Consider the following 19,558-nt stretch of genomic DNA (forward strand, 5'->3'; position numbering starts at 1 on the left):
ATCACCCATACAAAAGTTTCTTATCATGTTAGTAATTCAGACTCCATCTTTCAGTTGAAGTTATAGAATTTGCAGTTAACCCATCAGAAATGCATGAAGCATGTTTCCCCAGAATTATATTATTCATACAGTATGTTCAAAGTTTTAAGAATTTTTAGACTTTGTGCACACAAGGCCACACCCAACAAATATTTCAGATCTAAAGCTGACCTGTGCAAGGTTTGGAGAAGAACATTTTTAACGGTGGAACAGAAGCAATCAAAATCTAAATCAGATGTATAGGGCTGACTAGTTTAGGGCAAAAAAAGAATATTTGGCAAAACAGTAGAAATACAATAGGGCTCCGGGGCCATACTAACATCTCTAAAACAATACAGGCCCATGCATCAATCATCAAAATCTTTATTGAGACAGGTTACATATACATATACATATTCTCTTATTCTTAGAAGAGATATATAAATAAATACTCCATCAAAAAAACTACAAGACATCACACAAAGAGTGTGATAGAGAGCATAGGAAAATTACCATTACCAAACTGGAGAGATTAAGGAGCATTACAGTTGAATATCAACTTTTTTTTTTTAGAGTGTCTCTTTTGACTGCACATTGTGAATTGGAGATGAATTCATTTCAGTTGATCAGTAAAGAATGCAGGAGAGGCTATGTAAGAATGGAAAAGATTAACAACTTCAGAAGATCTAAAGCAAACTAAGTGATATTAAAACAATATTATGCAGATATTAAATATCAGTGATATTACAATCTAAATATGAAGGATTTCAAAATTAATTTTCAATGATTATTTGGGTCTTCTTGCAACTTTGTGATAATACCCGAAATATCTCCAACTGATTAGTGCGGCTAAATGAAAAGGACATTTAGCACACATTTATACAAGTATATATTTGTCTTTGTAACAAGTGTTCAAACAGTCCTGTGTGAACTTGACGAAAATCTTTGGGTGACAATTTTCCCTTTGCAACAAGAGAAAATACAATTCATAAATAATACAAATAACTTACTGCTTTCACCTGAGTGGCCATTTGATAGAGAAGTGCAGGGTTGACTATTTTTATAGGCCAACCCAGAAGTTAGCATCACCCTCAAAAACTCAGTGATTTTTTTCCCATTGGCTTTTGGATTATTACAGAAAATAAGGTCTGTGACAAACAATAGTTTATGATTCTTACATGTTTTGTTTATCGTGATAATCTTGAACAACTTTTATGAAGTCAAAAGCTAAATATAGGCTTTAATTGAACTACAACAATCTCTATAACTATAACTCTTTCAGTCTATGTTTAAAAACATTTTCCCTGAAAGTTCGAGTTATAATAGTTTGCATGAGTGAAATCTTGAACGCAACAGGCTCTGGAAGCTGACTAGTGAGTAGATGAGTTTACTTGTTGATGACGTTTAATGTCCCAGACAACCTCTGTAGTGCCATTTAGCCACATCGCAAGCGCTTTTACAAGACAAATAAAAGCTTAAAAGAAAATTCACAAGAAGGTATAGATGATATATGTTATATCATAGAATATAAGGGGAAAATATCTTGAATTTGTTTTCACCAGACCTTATTTCAAACATTTTACCAAAAAAAAAAACATTCAAAAAACCAATTGAATTCAGGATGATAGATCCAGTGCTACAATGCTAACTCATTTCCTGATTTTGGCCTACAAAAATATGTCATCCCTGCAACACTATAGAGGATAGAGAGGATTTAGGAATATCCCCTGTCTCTGGAGGGTATTGTAAACTATGATGAGGATCCTACACAATCCTCTCTTATTCACAGTCTATAATATTACAGTCTCAACCGAAACACATTGGTTTTACTGATACTGTCCATAACCACGTGTCTCCTGGCCTTCTTTCGGGGGAAGCTGACTCGGGTCCTCCACAAAAGGGTTTGCTATAGATGAAGAGAGAATGCAGATAGTGAACACCTCTGAAGCAGCTACAACAAAACTAATAACATTTTCAATACAAAATATTTATGTAATTAAAATAATGTAGTTTTAAAATATGTAAATATTGTGGCCATGAATTCAGAATTCATTACCAAAATTAGTTTTAGGTAAATTATGGCCATGTTGTACTAATGTGTTCCCGTTTGTAGTTAAATTGGTACATTGCCATTGAATTAGTACAATCTTGCCATGATTTACACAAATGAATAAAACATGGCAACAAATTAAAAATGTCTTCAGAATGAATGTTTAATTTCTTCCAGCACGAGGCAAGGAATGTGTTTCGGATACACTTTGTGTAAAAAATTGTAACGACATGATAGAATTTGTATGCGTGAGGTACACAATTCCTTTAAAGTTTATCTACTCTCTGAATCACTTAAACCTACACTTTAAAAGGGGTTTTTCAAAGCGATGCAGTAGAAGAACCATTTCAGTGTTCCCTAATTACTTTTATTTAAGTGCCCCTATTATGCTATTTTAAAGGTTCCTAATTTTGCTTTGGAAGTCTCCTATACAAATCGGTTTATGTGCATCCAAAAAGTCCTTGTTTTCTGAAAACGGTTTGTTCGAAAATTCAGTCTCTCTTCTTTTCTTACAGCGTATGTCTGAAACTAAACACCTACCTGAACTTCAGCTCCGGAGGCTTCCTCAGCGCTTGATAAACACAGTAGTTTCCATTTTTCCTTATCAATTCAAATGCGAATCCTCATTCTTTTGAAATGCATGCAAAGTTGATTCACATCCTCTTAACTCAACAACACAAACCAAACTCTTTCAGGCCTCAGCTTCAACTAAAACATTTGAGGTCAGTCAGAGTAGATGTTAGGCAGCAAATAAAAAGCATATCTGGCATTATGCAGATTTGTTCTATTGTTATGTAGTTATGTAATGGGAAGTGAGACCTGATTTGCTGACATCTCATTTCAGCAGGTCAGAATCAGTTCTGAATCAGTTTTTTTTTGGTAGACACACATTTATTTGTGGTGCATCTTTAAAACTTTTACATTAAAAAACAAACAGCTATATTACACACTACATGAAAGTAGGCTGTTTTTTTTTTTTTTTTTTTTTTTTGTTTTTACAAAATAGGGGCACTTTAACAGTTCTTAAAAAACTTTTTATTTTTAGTGAGAAGAATACATTTTAACTGTAAATAAACTTTTGTTTATGGAAATGTTTCATGGATGTTAAAGGTTAATCATGTAGCCATCTGTGTCAAAAAAGGGCCTTTCATTTTAAGACATTTGTCTGACATTTGTAACTCACGATTCTGAAACTGCTGTGCTGTATATCTAGTAAGAAGGATCCCAAAGCCCTCGATTAGTGCAAGCAGAATTCCCCCCATCATTGCAGAGCCCACCATGGCTAGGGGACCACCTGAAATACAAACACATTTTTATCATGACAACTCTATGAAGATATTTATCGTAATGGATATGTCACTGTTAATGTATTTGCATTAGCAAATACAGGAACTTGCTACTGCCAATCCATAGCTGATACGCCAATACACTGCTGCGAGTAAGACAAATAGCATACATCAATAACCCATAGCAGATCTATATAGGTGGAGCTGGGGAAAGTGAAGGGTTTTAGAGGAACTCTGAAGTGTGCTGCAAACTGCTATAATGCATGTAACCAGCTATTTAAAGGGGTACTTCAGCGCTGGGAAAATTAATCTGTATTTAAACTGGGTCATTAATGTAGTAGAAATGTGAAGAAAATTTTTTTTAGTGCTTTCTAAACAGACAGAAAAGACAGAAAATGTATTATTGTCTCATGGGGACGAAAGACAACAATTTCCAGAATGCTTCGCTGCCCTACGAGGCCACTCCCAAAGCCACCGCTACTAGATTACTGAATCACTGATCACTCTCCCACCGCGACCGCGTTCATTTTCAAATCAGTTCAGTTAGAGTACACACTACAATTAAAAACTGAACGTGTCTGTTCAATATGTGATTTAGCCGCTGAGGAAGTGTCAGCACAAACGCAGCAGGAGTCAAATTACATACATTCCAGATGAGCTGAATGAGCTCTCGTGATGAGAGCTGAGGTAAACGCTACGGCACTCGAGGCATAGATTCTCAGCGCGTGTGCAGTCTGGGGGTTTTTCAGTTCATGCCTTTGGAAGCTTAACTTTCATAGGAATTAGTTTGAGAAGTTGAACAAATCTTTACAAATCTAAGACTTTACAAATTTAGTAAATCACGCTGCATAGTTAATTTAAATACATCCCATAAATTGTGTGTCTGAAAGGGAAATGCCTACAAATGCATTTGCAATAAGGTCAGCCGCAAAAATAACCCTGTTCATGCCAGAGTTAATTTTGCACTGCAAAAAACTGTTAATAAGTCTGGCACGTGTTTTTTCAGTTTTCATACGTCCTAGCAAAGAGACACATGTTTCTGTGTGAGTTTGTTGTTTACTGAAAGATTTGAAAGTCTGATAGTGTGTGATTCCCAGACTTACCTTTGTAACCATTTCTGTATGGTGTCTGAATCTGATGTTTTAAAATCTATTCAGATATTCCGGTGGTCACATTGTTATTGTATTGTGCAGTCACAATACAATTTTTCTGAAATTGTGTTGGGCAAAAAAAAGGTCCATCGTCCATTACTAGTGTAGCTATCTACTCACACAAAAGTCACTTTCAAACCATGCAGCTTTCTGTTGGTCAACATGGTGAAATCATGTGACCAACTTCAACATAAAGTAAAATCTGTGTGGCAAAATATTTCACCCTGATGGGAAATTCTCAATTGCACAGACTCCTATTACGATGACTGGATTTTCCCTGCCAAAATTTGCTGAACAATGGTAAATGTGACTGCGACATTATTTCTGTCAGGACCACTATCGTACTAAGGGATTAAACCGAAAAGAAACAACATAATGTATTGCAAATATCATTAATGTCCATATTTAATGTACAACATAATTTGTGAATTAAGTCGGATTGAAGGGGAATCCTGACTGACGAGAGAAGGAACTGGGGATGAAGGAGGGTAAATGAGCTGTGGATGAATTTGAAGGAGCTTATATATGTATGGTGATAGACATCATATTCCTATAGTTAGACGTATATCAGGTGACAGTCAGCTGATGCGAGCTTGACTAACGTGACCTGCCAGAACTAGCACTAAGCTTGATATGGGAGAATACTGATAATAGAATAATGACCACCTTACTGCATGCAACGTACAACTGCGTGCAATGTGCAACTTACTGCGTGCAGCCAGTATAGCTCCAGTCATGGCTCCACTGGTGATGGAGTTCCAAGGGTCTTCCTTACCCCGTAAACGCACAAGACCACAGTCTATGGTGGAAAAGAGTCCACCCCACACTGCAAAACTACCTGCAAGAGAAACAGAACCCATAGCAAAATTTATACTGAATCACTGTTATACAAAATGATACATAGTCAAAAGCATTATTCGCAGGGGATTAGTATTATAAGGCACTCTGTGATTTAGAAATTACTCCCCCACATCTGAGTTTTGCGTGGCGCATTTGCACGGGATAAGCAAAGCCTGTGATTTTACTCGAATTTACTGACATATGATGTCAAGACTTCTGTTCGTTATATATATAGCTGTATGAAATCATAAACAGGCTTCGATATCGTTTTGATTATTTTATAGTAATAAATAAACATAATTTTGTTCAGTTAGATAAAAGAATAACAACATGAACTGAGCACAGACTCAGACTCTAGTTGATGCTAGAGGCAGGAGTCAAAATTCATTCATCACAAGTGAGAAGCTGACATACGGCAGATGATTCAGTTTCAATGCTAAATGTAAAATTTTTACTTTACAAATTAAAGGCACGACTGATTCGCACAGGATTAAGATCACAGACATTCTCTGCAATTATTACAAATCATCAGAGGTCCCCAGATAATACTAGTCCCGTGCGAATAGGGCTATAGTGGTTTTACACTCACCAAAAGGTTTATTAGGAACACCTGTTCAATTTCTCATTAATGCAATTATCTAATCAACCAATCGCATGGCAGTTGCTTCAATGTATTTAGGGGTGTGGTCCTGGTCAAGACAATCTCCTGAACTCCAAACTGAATGTCAGAATGGGAAAGAAAGGTGATTTAAGTATTTTTGAGCGTGGCATGGTTGTTGGCGCCAGACGGGCCGGTCTGAGTATTTTACAATCTGCTCAGTTACTGGGATTTTCACGCACAACCATTTCTAGGGTTTACAAAGAATGGTGTGAAAAGGGAAAAACATCCAGTATGCAGCAGTCCTGTGGGCGAAAATGCCTTGTTGATGCTAGAGGTCAGAGGAGAATGGGGCAACTTATTGAAGCTGATAGAAGAGCAACTTTGACTGAAATAACCACTCGTTACAACCGAGGTACGCAGCAAAGCATTTGTGAAGCCACAACAAGCACAACCTTGAGGCGGATGGACTACAACAGCAGAAGACCCCACCGGGTACCACTCATCTCCACTACAAATACAATGAAGAGGCTTCTGGTCTGATGAGTCTCGATTTCTGTTGAGACATTCAGATGGTAGAGTCAGAATTTGGCGTAAACAGAATGAGAACATGGATCCATCATGCCTTGTTACCACTATGCAGGCTGGAGGTGGTGGTGTAATGGTGTGGGGGATGTTTTCTTGGCACACTTTAGGCCCCTTAGTGCCAACTGGGCATCGTTTAAATGCCATGGCCTACCCGAGTATTGTTTCTGACCATGTCCATTCCTTTATGACCACCATGTACCCATCCTCTGATGGCTACTTCCAGCAGGATAATGCACCATGTCACAAAGCTTGAATCATTTCAAATTGGTTTCTAGAACATGACAATGAGTTCACTGTACTAAAATGGCCCCAACAGTAGGCCCCCACACTAGGACAAAATGTACCTAGTGTACTAGTAGGTCCAAAGCAGACCAGCTAGCCAAAAGGCATCTGAATCTACCAAATATCACCTAAATCCTCTTTTTTTCTTCATCTTGCTTTTAGTATCTGTGTCGGGGAGCCTCTAACTCAATCTGTTCCATAATATTGAGTGCAGATATCGCTTAGTGTGCAGAGTGCAGATAGCGCACCAACAAAAGCTTAGATGATGTATTTAAGGATGTTCAAGGAATCAAAATCAGCCTGGAATTTACTCAAGACAAAGTTGACAAAATGGCTAAAGCACAAGAGGAAATGAATAAGTTGAAGAAGCTTGAAACAGAAATACTTAAATCAAAGGAGGAGTTGGACAAGATGGTTACAAAGCTGGATTTTATTGAGAACCAGTCACGAAGAAACAACTTTATAGTGGATGGCATTCCTAAGGAAAGAGGAGAGAGCTGGGATGTATCCGAGAAGAAAATCAAGGATATGTTGGTCAGCAAAATGGGTCTAAATAACAACAATATTGAAATTGAACGGGCCCACAGGATTGGACTGTATCAGGAGGGTGGAAGACCCAGACAGATAATCGTCAAACTCCTGCGATTCAAGGACAAGCAGACCATTTTATCCTCTGCAAAGAAATTAAAAGGCACACGTATTTATATAAATGAGGACTTTTCTGAGGCTGTAATGAAGAAAAGAAAAGAACTGCTACCCAAGCTGTGAGCTGCCCGGCAAAGAGGAGAAATAGCCACTCTGAAATATGATAAACTGGTCATAAAATCCAAGAGTGGAGGAGCCTAGTTAGAAGTATGTAAACATTCATTCTTTTGTTTTGCTTACTTGTATATTTGTCTGTTTTTATTTGTAATTTAGATCATGGCTATTGACTTGTGTCATTTAGCTTTTCCAATTAAGGGTATTACAATAGCGCACTTGAATATCTGCAGTTTGAGATACAAAACTAATGATATATATCAGATTTTGCAGTCCAATAGTATTGAAATCCTAGCTTTATCTGAAACACACTTAGATTTTAGCTTCACGGATGCTGATGTGAAGATAGATGGTTACAGATTGTTTAGGAGGGACAGAAATAGACATGGTGGTGGTGTAGCATTCTATGTTAAGGATAACATCCCAGTTAATGTTCGAAATGACTTCATATGGCAGAACATTGAAGCATTATGGGTACAAGTTCATATACCACACATAAAGCCTATCTTAGTTGGGTGTGTATATAGACCTCCCAGTGCCAATACTCTTATTGGATAACATATGTGAAATGTTTGATGCTATTTGTGATCAAAACAGAGAGATATTTATTTTAGGTGATTTTAACATTGACTGGCTGTCGCTGCAATATGTGGCCTAAAAGAAATCATAACTCAACCCACTATGCAACAAGTACATTGGTTTCATCTGCAACATGTATAGATCATATATTTACAAATGCTTTTGAACAATGCTCCAAAGCAGTCTCTGTGCCCACTGGTTGTAGTGACCATAATATCATAAGAGTCACAAGGAAAACTAAATTGCCTAAAGGAGGCTGTAAAATAATTCATAAAAGAACTTACAGATATTTCAACCAAGAGCAGTATGTGGGTGAAATTCAAGGTGTGGACTGGTCAGAAGTGTATGAAGACCGTGACCCTGACTCAGCCCTTAATAAGTTTATGGACATACTAATGAAAATAGTTGACAAGCATGCTCCTCTCAGAAAAAGAGCTGTGAGAAATAAAAGTGCCCCTTGGTTGGACAAAATTCTTAAAAATGTAATGCTGTCTAGAGATAACGCTAAAATAAAAGCTAACATTTCTTGCGAACTAGTTGATCAAAAACAATATAGAACTCTCAGAAATAAAGTAGTTAAAATGAATAGAATGAAGAAAAAAGAGTACTTTTAAGAAAAGATTAATGAATGCAAAAAATGATGGTAAAAAATGATGGAACACTTTAAATCAAATAATGGGCAGGAGTAAGTACTCAGCTGCTTCATATGTTGAAAATGATGGAGTGTTCATCACAGATCCAGAGGGAATTGCTAATTATTTTAACAATTATTTTATTAGTAAGGTAGAGAAATTTAGATCTGGTATGAGTCCAAATATCTCAGCATCTTATGATGCAATATTAAGTAAGATAATGAGTGAGAAGAACCATTCTGTCACTTTCTCATTCAGTCAAGTTGACAGAGGTTCTGTTGGAAAAATTCTTGCAGCTCTTCCTGATGGAAAGGCATCAGGCATGGACCATTTGGACTCCAGGCTTATCAGGGTGGCAGCTGAAGCTCTGTCCTTTCCCATTGCTCATTTGGTCAATTTATGTTTGTTGCAGGGCGTATTTCCTGAGAAATGGAAGGAGGCTAAAATTATACCACTGCCTAAAAATAAAAGAGCCACATTTACAGGACAGAATAGCCGACCTATCAGTCTATTACCTTTACTCAGCAAAGTCATGGAAAAGATTGCTTTTGAACAAGTTTTTAAATATTTTTTTTCTAATAGTTTGATTACAAAATATCAGCATGCATATCGGGAGGGTCACTCCACATGTACTGCTTTAACTCATATGACCGACAACTGGTTAGAAGAAATAGATGCAAACAGATTAGTAGGAGCAGTGATGTTGGACTTCAGTGCAGCGTTTGACCTGATAGATCACAAAATACTGCTTCAAAAATTAGAATGTTATGGTTTTACACCTTCGTCTCTGTCATGGATGGCGAGTTACCTATTCAATAGGAAGCAGCATGTGTTCTTTAATGGTCAATATTCATCTACTAAGACAATACATTGTGGTGTGCCCAGGGTAGCTGCCTTGGGCCTTTGCTATACTTGATCTTTACAAATGATTTACCTTTTATCGTGAAACATTCAACTATTATTACTAAACATTATGTATGCAGATGATTCCACACTGTACTGTTCTGCAAAAAATCCTCATGATGTTTCATATCTATTAAATCATGATTTGCAGAATATAAGCAAGTGGGTAAAAGATAACAAATTAGTTTTAAATGTAGACAAATCAACATCTATGTTTTTCTGGAAAAGATTGAAATTTACTACCCAGCCATCTTTGAACTTGTCAGTCAATGGGCTGCAGCTAAGACAAGTGACGCAAGCCAGGTTACTGGGCGTCACCTTGGATTCTTACTTGTCTTTTTCAGCTCATATTGATGGAATGATAGCTAAAATGGGGAAGGGTATTGCAATGTCCAGAAAATGTATGTCATATATTCCTATGTCCATTGCTAGACAGGTGGTCCAGTCTCTTGTTTTGTGCCATTTAGAAAACTGTCCAATTATATGGTCGTCTACATCACTAAAACATTCAAGTGGCACAAAATAGGGCGGCAAGGACTGTCCTCCAGTGTTCTTTAAAAAATGTGGCCTTGATGCATAAACGTCTTTCTTGGCTCACAGTTGACGACAAAATTAAATTACGATTACTTTTAATGTTGTGGAATGCAGTATTTATGAAACAGCCACAGTTTCTCTCTGAGCAGTTTGTTTTTGTAGGAAGCGGACACCTACACGCCACCAGGCAGGCACTAGGTGGTGATATAAAACTTCCGCTTCCCAGGACAAATTTTTTGAAACGCACATCACTTTACAGAGCAATATCTATTTGGAATAGACTTTCTATCTCATTACGCAGAATTCAGAACAAATACAAATTTAAGAGGACAGTAACCAAGGAACTGCTGCAAATAATCTAGTGCCAGCTGTAAATTGTCTTTTTTTCGTTCTTTTTTTCTCTCTCTCTCTTCTCTCTGAATGTAAGCGCAATGTTTGAATTATTTTTATTGTAATTTGTGTTGATTATTGTTTTGTGTGATTTTATGTTGTGAATAATTTTAAAAGAGGACCCCAGGAAGATTAGCTGCCATTAAATGGGCCGCTAATGGGGATCCTAATAAAATAATAAAAAACAAAAATCATTCACCAGATCTCAAACCAATAGAGCATCTTTGGGATGTGGTGGAACGGGAGCTTTGTGCCCTGGATGTGTATCCCACAAATCTCCATCAACTGCAATATGCTATCCTATCAATATGGGCAAACATTTCTAAAGAATGCTTTCAGCACCTTGTTGAATCAATGCCACGTAGAATTATGGCAGTTCTGAAGGCGAAAGGGGGTCAAACACAATATTAGTATGTTCCTAATAATCCTTTAGGTGAGTGTATTTCGCACAATATCAGACCAAGAAACACTAACACAAGATTTTTCTGGAACATTACCTCCAATTTGTGGTGCTCTTACTCTCACAGCATTTGCGCTCCCTCTTAGCCTGTGTCGTACACCCTATAGAAACAGAAGATGTTTATTAGTAGTAACTGTATTGTATTGTGTATTAGTAATGGTAATTGCTCAGTTGTTTCATTGGTGTCAGTAAAGCATACCACAGGTGCATTCCGAAAGCCTTTAACTGACTGGAACACCCCTCCTCCAATTGCCCCCATGGTAAATGCACCCCCACAGTCATCAACTATCCTCCATGGACTAAGAAAAGATGAAGAGCTGTGTTATTAAGTTATTAAGTTAAGTAGTTGAAGCATGAATTTCTAAGGCGTCTAAAATACCAACATGATCAAAACTGCTGAGAACCCTGTTGTACACAATCTTCTACCTGCATAATATTACTCCAAAAATGTCCCCCTTCAGGTCTTTTTGCTGTAGAGGGTAAATATGAAGCAACTTAAGTTTACTTGATTATCCATACTGTCTTTTAAATATACACAAATCATAATCATAACGAATATATATGATTTGATATATGTTTTTCCCACCACAATAAAAAACAAATAATTTAAATATCATATGCCAGACATTATTGAGAGATATAGCGTGATAACTGATATGTGTATAAGTAGTCTGTTATATTGTTATAAAGATTGTTATATCTCATTGATTTACACCAAATGTGCATATTTGCGTTCTGTTTAGGCCTCTGAATGTAACTGAGATTTCCTTCTTGACTATGTTCTCACATAACAAACTATATATGAGCCATAAAAGCCTGTTATACGGAACATAAAAACACACAAAAAATGTTATTTTATATTTATCTAAGAGTTCAATACAAAAGTTCACGATTATTTTCCTGACTTTACAGGGATTATTATTTTTAATAGGTACTAAACAAAGAGGAGATGTCTGATATTATTATATGTCTTTACAAGGATGAATCTATATTTATATATCTATAGCATATATCTGTATTTTGTCAACAAACTTAATACTAAACAAAAGTCAAAGCTGCCAGTGAAGGAAAATTGTTCCTCCTCAGTTCTGAGATGATATCCCACATCATGATAGCATGTTTATCAAACACTCGGTGTAATGTGTCAACAGTGTGTGTGAACTGTTACAGTAGGCTATATATATAATGAAAGCTGAGACAAACCAATGTAGCCTACAACACGAAAACAAATGAAAATCTAAACTGCTTCAAATAACAGCTATTTCCTGTCATGACCTGAAATGCGGACCCGTCAGAAGTGAAGACTATTATATACTTTACCAGGGTTCACGGGCATATTCCTCCATGATAGACTGCTTACGTCAGAGCGGTTACGTAATTTTTCCGTGACAGAAGGTTCAGTTTAGAACCAATGAACTAGGGCCTGATGTCTGAACGTTGCGTACGCAGAAAAACACACAATTTTCCAAAGGGGAAAATTTTGTCGGGATTTATACAAAAGAAAAGAGCCGTGGAGACAGCGAGTGAAGTAAACATAATGATTTTAAACTGTTTTAATTTTGATACACATTATCCAGAAGTTAAACAAATGGTAGGCTACATTTTATAGGCTTTAAACATGGCATCACGTGGATTGGAATATGCATGTGAAAATGATATACAAATGATGACATGCATAGGCGTTGTAAACTATTGAAATTAAGACATTTCATAATAGGCATATTTAATATGCAGATGAAACCTGCAAACACAACAAATGCAAATAAGCATAAATAAATATAATGATTAAATGTGCGATGAGATAAGGCTAAATGGGGGAATTAAAAATATTTTTAATATAAGGAAATGCGGGTTTATTCATTTGCGTGTTCATTAATTTATTGTTTTTGCAGGTTTCAATAATTTAACAAAGCACCAGACATATGAATGCAATGTTCCTCGCCAATCAAATAGGTATATTCTATTATCAGTTAACAATTTCACAGATTCCTTATAAATTGATTCCTTATAAAGTCTAAAAATAGTTTAGAGCGCATATATAGTCGCTTAGCGATGACGTTGTAAACGTCTAATAGGCCGTCAGATGGCAATGTTTATTTGTTTTCACATGTCTATAGTTTTAAATACCACCCTACATTTTAAATGATGAATAAATAAAGGACTTAGATATAGATGTTATCATTACAAACGCTTCTATATAAATACCGTATAACTATAATTTAAATAGTCTTTATTTAGTGCCTCGCCACCTCAATGCAAGTCATTCAGGGGCAAAATAAACTGGTAGCTGTAGTTGTCAATCTTATCCGGGCGAGGGCGAAGGTGTTACGACCCGTGTTGCAACTTGTCAAGAAAGTTTAGGTCGCCCTTGTAGCGCATAATGTCGGGGAGATCATGTTCTTCAGCTGTCAGTTGAATTCTCCAAGATCATTTGCGTGAAATCATGCTGTGCGTTCTGACCAGAACTGCGGTAAGTGATGGTTAATCCTAATGTACTACATTAACAATAACTTTAACAGTTAACAGTTAATTTACCAATAGTAGCTGTAATGTATTTTTGATGTGCTGCGCGTTTGTTTTTATCCATCGCTTGTATTTTTGGATCATATTGTACGCATTTGTTGTGCGTCATTTCGTCGTTACATACGAGTATGCTATCTAAAAACATGACGAACGAACAATGACATGTTGAGAGATGACCCACACAATTAGAGGACAAATCAGCTGCAAAATGTCAAGGAGCTCAAGGAGCTGTGTTGTCAGAAAATACGGATGCCACTGCATGCTTTGATCGCCGATCAACATTATGTTCAAGCCAAGGTTAGTGAGGCTAACGTTGTTTGTAAACAGCGAAAAACTGAAAGGTCGTCGTGAAAAACAAAAACAGTTTTTAATACCAGAAGTCTCCTTTCATACCATTGTTATATATTTTTTTATTAAGAGACAGAATTTGCCTTTGAAAACATTTTAAAGTAACATAAAACACAGTGAATTTATAAGATACTTTAATTGAATGCATTCATTGCACACTAACTAGCACAATAGCGCATGACGCCTAACCTGCAGAATATTAAATTAATAGTACTATTTTATGGGCCGTGCACAGACATTTAGGTGATCAAGTGAAAAATAAAGGGCACCCTCTCATAATTTGCCTAATAACAATTACACTACAGACTGTAAAACAGCATTACTGACAGAAAATAATATTTATAATTATACTATTATTTTAATATGCATTTCCACTGCAATTGCAGTTGCATGATGTAATGAAATTAGTGTTTAAAATGTAAGCGGGTCACACTGTATATTAGGTGTCCTTAACTATTATGTATAGTTACTATTATTACTATACATCAAAAAAAAAAAAAAAAAAAAAACAATGTACTGATTGTGTTCATATTGTATTACGAAACATTTTTGCTATTGAGGTGGTGTGGGATACTGGTAAGGTTAGGGACAGTTTTGGTGGTATGTGTAAGTTTAAAGGTAGGTTAAAAGGTAACAGTAAAAGACACCTAATATAAAGTGGGACCGAAATAAATATATATATATATATATATATATATATATATATATATATATATATATATATATATATATATATATATATATATAATGAAATGATACTTTTCTATATGATACTTATATGAAACTGAAACCGCCAGTAGGTGGCAGCAAGTCTTAAACGGGTCATGAACTGTTTTAATATACTGTTGTCTGAGGTCTTCTTACGACGTTTGTGTGTTTTTTACATTCAAACACATAATAATGAATAAGTAATAGGCTATATTCTACCCTGTTTTTGAGCCTCTCTCATGGAACACTCGATTTTTATGGATGTGCTGCATTACTTGGAAGTAAATGCTCACTGCTATGATTGGATAAGCTTTGCATATTATAAAGAGTGAGTACATGTGAGGGATTGTTTTGAAAGATGTGGTAAATATGGGAAAAAGGCAACCGGAATGATGATTCACCCACAGTGCTCGCAAAGTGTCCAAACAAAAACATTAATTTATCTCTAATCCACCTGCAATTATTTGGAATGTTATTTTTTATTACTTGGTCTGCCTGATCGGTGGATATAACTGTACATCACTAACACACACACCAGAGTCCTGCACGGGTTCGGGTACCCACGGGTCAACCCACAAATTTTGCTGAAACGGGTGAAAAACATCCAACTGTGTTGGATACGAGTGCGGGTCGGGTCGGACAAGGGGGAAAACACAGGTCAAACACAGGTTTAAAACAGTCACGTGCAAACATAAAAATATATGCATATTTTTAGGAACACATCTACAAAAATATGTCTAGCCTGAATTTCAAGTTAATAAAATAATTTCAAAACAATATCAGGTTATTTGTGCTCACGCCCCCACGCCCTACCAGGATTCTCTCACTTTCAAAAAAATCACACAAGGCTTCAAGGGGGTCGCACTTCGGACGCGAAGCTCAGCGCCGGACGCGCACATTATATAGGCCATATACAGTTTTTAATCCACGTCTGACAGAAGAGCTGCACGATGTGTGCATCTTGTAGCACAGGGTGAAATCAGTATATTGGCACTCTGTGGCGCGGCAGGATTTTACACAACTGCATGAGTCGCCACGGACAGGCTCCGAATACCGCTGCCAGTGTGCGTACACTCATTGAAAATAATGTGTTCAATTTTAAAGACGTTGCGTGGTGCTGTAATTACTTTTTTATGATCTGGCAATAAATGTGTAGGCCTATATAATGTTATATGCTAAACTGATTTTATTTCGGGTGCGGGTCGGGTGTCGGTTTTATTTTAAGCAGGTTGGGTCGGGTGCAGATTTTAATTAGTGCTCCATGTCGGAAAACGGGTCGGATGTGGTTTAAAGCACCGCGGGTACGGGCGGGTGCAGATTTACAAAATCGGACCCGTGCAGGCTCTGACACACACACAAACCTCGCTGCAGAGTTAGAAAAATCAGTTAATCAGCATGATCAAAACTTCCACGATTTTATTTTTCCTTTAAATATCAAGTAAAGAAAGGAATGTTATTTCACTATTTAAGATTCAAAGCCTGCTGACAGGCTCACGTTTTGGTAGCCGGTCTGGAAAACACATAGGCTAGCCCCGGGACGTTGGGCATTGCAGGCCCTGGCACATACATGTCCGAGTCTGGTCACACAATGAACCAACATTATATATCATATTAGGAAGGAACACCATACTAATACTGTGTTTGACCCCCTTTTGCCTTCAGAACTTGCCTTAATTCTACATGGCATGGATTCAACAAGGTGCTGAAAGCATTCTTTAGAAATGTTTGCCCATATTGATATGATAGCATATTGCAGTTGATGGAGATTTGTGGGAAGCACATCCAGGGCACGAAGCTCCCGTTCCACCACATCCCAAAGATGCTCTATTGGGTTGAGATCTGGTGACTCATTTTAGTACAGTGAACTCATTGTCATGTTCAAGAAACCAACTTAAAATGATTCAAGCTTTGTGACATGGTGCATTATCCTGCTAGAAGTAGCCATCAGAGGATGGGTACATGGTGATCATAAAGGGATGGACATGGTCAGAAACAATGCTCAGGTAGGCCGTGGCATTTAAACAATGCCCAATTGGCACTAAGGGGCCTAAATTGTGTCAAGAAAACATTCCCCACACCATTACACCACCACCACCAGCCTGCACAGTGGTAACAAGGCATGATGGATCCATGTTCTCATTCTGTTTACGCCAAATTCTGACTCAATCATCTGAATGTCTCAACAGAAATCGAGACTCAACAGACCAGGCAACATTTTTCCAGTCTTCAGCTGTCCAATTTTGGTGAGCTCGTGCAAATTGTAGCCTCTTTTTCCTATTTGTAGTGGAGATGAGTGGTACCCAGTGAGGTCTTCTGCTATTGTAGCCCATCCGCCTCAAGGTTGTGCGTGTTGTGGCTTCACAAATGCTTTGAAACATACCTCAGTTGTAACGAGTGGTTATTTCAGTTAAAGTTGCTCTTCTATCAGCTTGAATCAGTCAGCCGATTCTCCTCTGACCTCTAGCATCAACAAGGCATTTTCACCCACAACTCAACTCAACTAGACCCCTAAAGGTGTGTTGTGGTATCTGGCACCAAGGTGTTAGCAGCAGATCATATAAGTCCTGTAAGTTGTGAAGTGTGGCCTCCATGAATCAGACTGGTTTGTTCATGCTCAATTGGATTGAGAGCTGGGGAATTTGGAGGCCAAGTCAACACCACAAACTCATTGTTGTGCTCCTCAACCCATTCCTGAACCATTTTTGATTTATGGCAGGGCGCATTATCCTGCTGAAAGAGACCACAGCCACCGATGAATACTGTTTCCATGAAAGGGAGTACATGGTCTATAACAATGCTTAGGTAGGTGGTACGTGTCAAAGTAATATCCACATGGATGGCAAGACCTAAGGTTTCCCAGCAGAACATCGCCCATAGCATCACACTGCCTCCGCCGGCTTGCCTTCTTCCAAAGTGCATCCTGGTGCCATGTATTCTATCCGAACCAGCCTTAACTTATTGAGCAATTTGAGCTACAGTAGTTTGTCTGTTTGATTGGACGATACGGGCCAGCCTTTGCTCCCCACGTGCATCAATGAGCCATGGCCGACCTATGATTCTGACACCGCTTCATCACTGTTCCTTCCTTGGACCATTTTTGATACATACTGACCACTGCAGACCAGGAACGCCCCACAAGAGCTGCAGTTTTGGAGATGCTCTGATCCAGTCGTCTAGCCATCACAATGTGTCCTTGTCAAACTCAAATTCTTATGCTTACCTATTTTTCCTGCTTCTAACACATCAACCTTGAAGACAAAAAGTTCACTTTCCTAATATATCCCACCCACTAAAAGGTGCCGTGATGAAGAGATATTCAGTGTTATTCACTTCACCTGTCAGTGGTCATAATGTAATGCCTGATCAGTGTATATACATACACAAAAACACAAATGTGTTGCAAAAAGGGCACTTATCTAGTCAGAGACCAAAAGGGCAGGTGCTTGAGCACCACTATTGGGTTCTATTGGTGCACATGCCTGACTTTTTTTGTTAAATAATATTATTTTTTAATATAATGTTAAAAATATAATGGTATACATTTTTACATTTGTTTATTTTTTTGTAAAAAAAAAAAAAATGTATTTTTTTTTGTCTCACACTCGGGTATTTTATTCCATGTCCTATTAAAAATTAATGTTCATAATCATCTTTATTTTTAGACAAGGACGGGCCTGGTGAAGCCCTGCAGACTACCGACTTCAGTGCCAGTTGTTCAAATTTCTGACCGATCGCTGGTCCATCAGGAGAGTCTACCAAAGCTGCCCATTCCGCCGCTGAAGCAGACATGCGCGCGGTATCTGGCTTCGCTCGAGCCATTGCTCTGCGAAGAGGAGATGGTGCACACGCAGGAGCTCGTGAAGGAGTTCCTCCGGCCCGGTGGCGTAGGAGAGAGACTGCAGAAGAGCCTTGAGCGCCGGGCACGCAAAACCGAAAACTGGGTGTGCTGGTTTGCCATAAATCATTCTAACTGTATAATAACACTTTTTTAAATAATTTAATGGTTATAACAATTTACTTTTAGCACTTTACTTTATACTTTTGAATTGTCTTTTAATACCTCGCACAAAACAGCAAAAGAAAAAAGGACTGACTTTCAAAGTTTTTTTGGAGTAACTTTCAAATACTCTAAATATTCCAATTATTCCCTCTGTTATTGTATGATCCAGCTCTCTGACTGGTGGATGCAGTCAGCCTACCTGGACTCCCGAATGCCTGTTGCGATGTACACAAGCCCAGGGGTCGTTTTACCCAAAATGCATTTCCAAGACCGCCAGGGACAAAAGAGGTGGGTGACATTACATTTATTGTTGGATGAGACACAACTGGGCAAATTTAAGTATTGAAGTGTTTGAAATACATAACTGTTCATAACACATTTTAAATACAATACTATTCAAAAGTTTGGTAAGATGTATTTTTAAAAAAAAGTATACTTTTATTCAGCAAGGATGAATTAAACAGATCAAAAGTGACCATAAAGAATTTTACATCGCCGTTTCCACAAAAATATTAAGTAGCACAGCAGTTCTCAATATCGATAATATTAAAACATTGTTTCTTGACCAAATCAGCATATTAAAATGATTTCTGAAGGATCATGAGTACTAAAAATTCAGCTTTGACATCACAGGAATAAACAGTTGTTTACTGTTTTTACTGTTGTTTTTTGTTAGTTTTTTAACAAAAAAAAGTGTGAGAGACTTCATCTTCATCTTCAGAAACATTCAAAATTGTATCTACCCCAAACTTTTGACTTGTAGTGTATATTTCTTATTAATTAGCAGAAATTTGAATCCAAATGAACTAATACAGTATTAGCCTTCACAAGGACAGTCAGACTTCATTAACATGGGATTAAGTGTCATTGCTCAAGAGCACAATGGTGATAGTTCATGATAGTACCGGG

At 37.4% G+C, this 19,558-nt stretch overlaps 2 protein-coding genes across 3 annotated transcripts in view; one reads left to right on the forward strand and one right to left on the reverse strand.

Moving 5' to 3' along the window:
• Positions 1-388: 388 nt before the first annotated feature.
• Positions 389-12,444, reverse strand: timm17b (translocase of inner mitochondrial membrane 17 homolog B (yeast)). The gene is made up of 6 exons (XM_067413216.1): positions 12,391-12,444; positions 11,270-11,369; positions 11,108-11,171; positions 5,215-5,343; positions 3,252-3,362; positions 389-1,924 (listed from the first exon to the last, which is right to left on the reverse strand). The coding sequence occupies exons 1-6, from the start codon at positions 12,414-12,416 to the stop codon at positions 1,845-1,847; spliced, it is 510 nt and encodes a 169-aa protein (XP_067269317.1). The 5' UTR covers positions 12,417-12,444; the 3' UTR covers positions 389-1,844.
• A 729-nt stretch (positions 12,445-13,173) lies between these two features.
• Positions 13,174-19,558, forward strand: part of zgc:154046 (Carnitine O-acetyltransferase-like) — a 35,494-nt gene continuing 29,109 nt past the window's right edge. Inside the window, exons 1-3 of one of the 2 annotated variants that reach the window (XM_067413223.1) lie at positions 13,174-13,540; positions 18,312-18,590; positions 18,819-18,937. In XM_067413223.1, coding sequence (XP_067269324.1) covers positions 13,514-13,540; positions 18,312-18,590; positions 18,819-18,937 — 425 coding nt within the window. In that variant the 5' untranslated portion in view covers positions 13,174-13,513. Of the gene's footprint in view, positions 13,541-13,734; positions 13,891-18,311; positions 18,591-18,818; positions 18,938-19,558 lie in introns of those variants that run through there. The other variant, XM_067413222.1, reaches the window with a different exon arrangement.

Source organism: Pseudorasbora parva, chromosome 13 (assembly GCF_024679245.1).
Source record: "Pseudorasbora parva isolate DD20220531a chromosome 13, ASM2467924v1, whole genome shotgun sequence".
NCBI classification, from domain to species: Eukaryota; Metazoa; Chordata; class Actinopteri; order Cypriniformes; family Gobionidae; genus Pseudorasbora; species Pseudorasbora parva.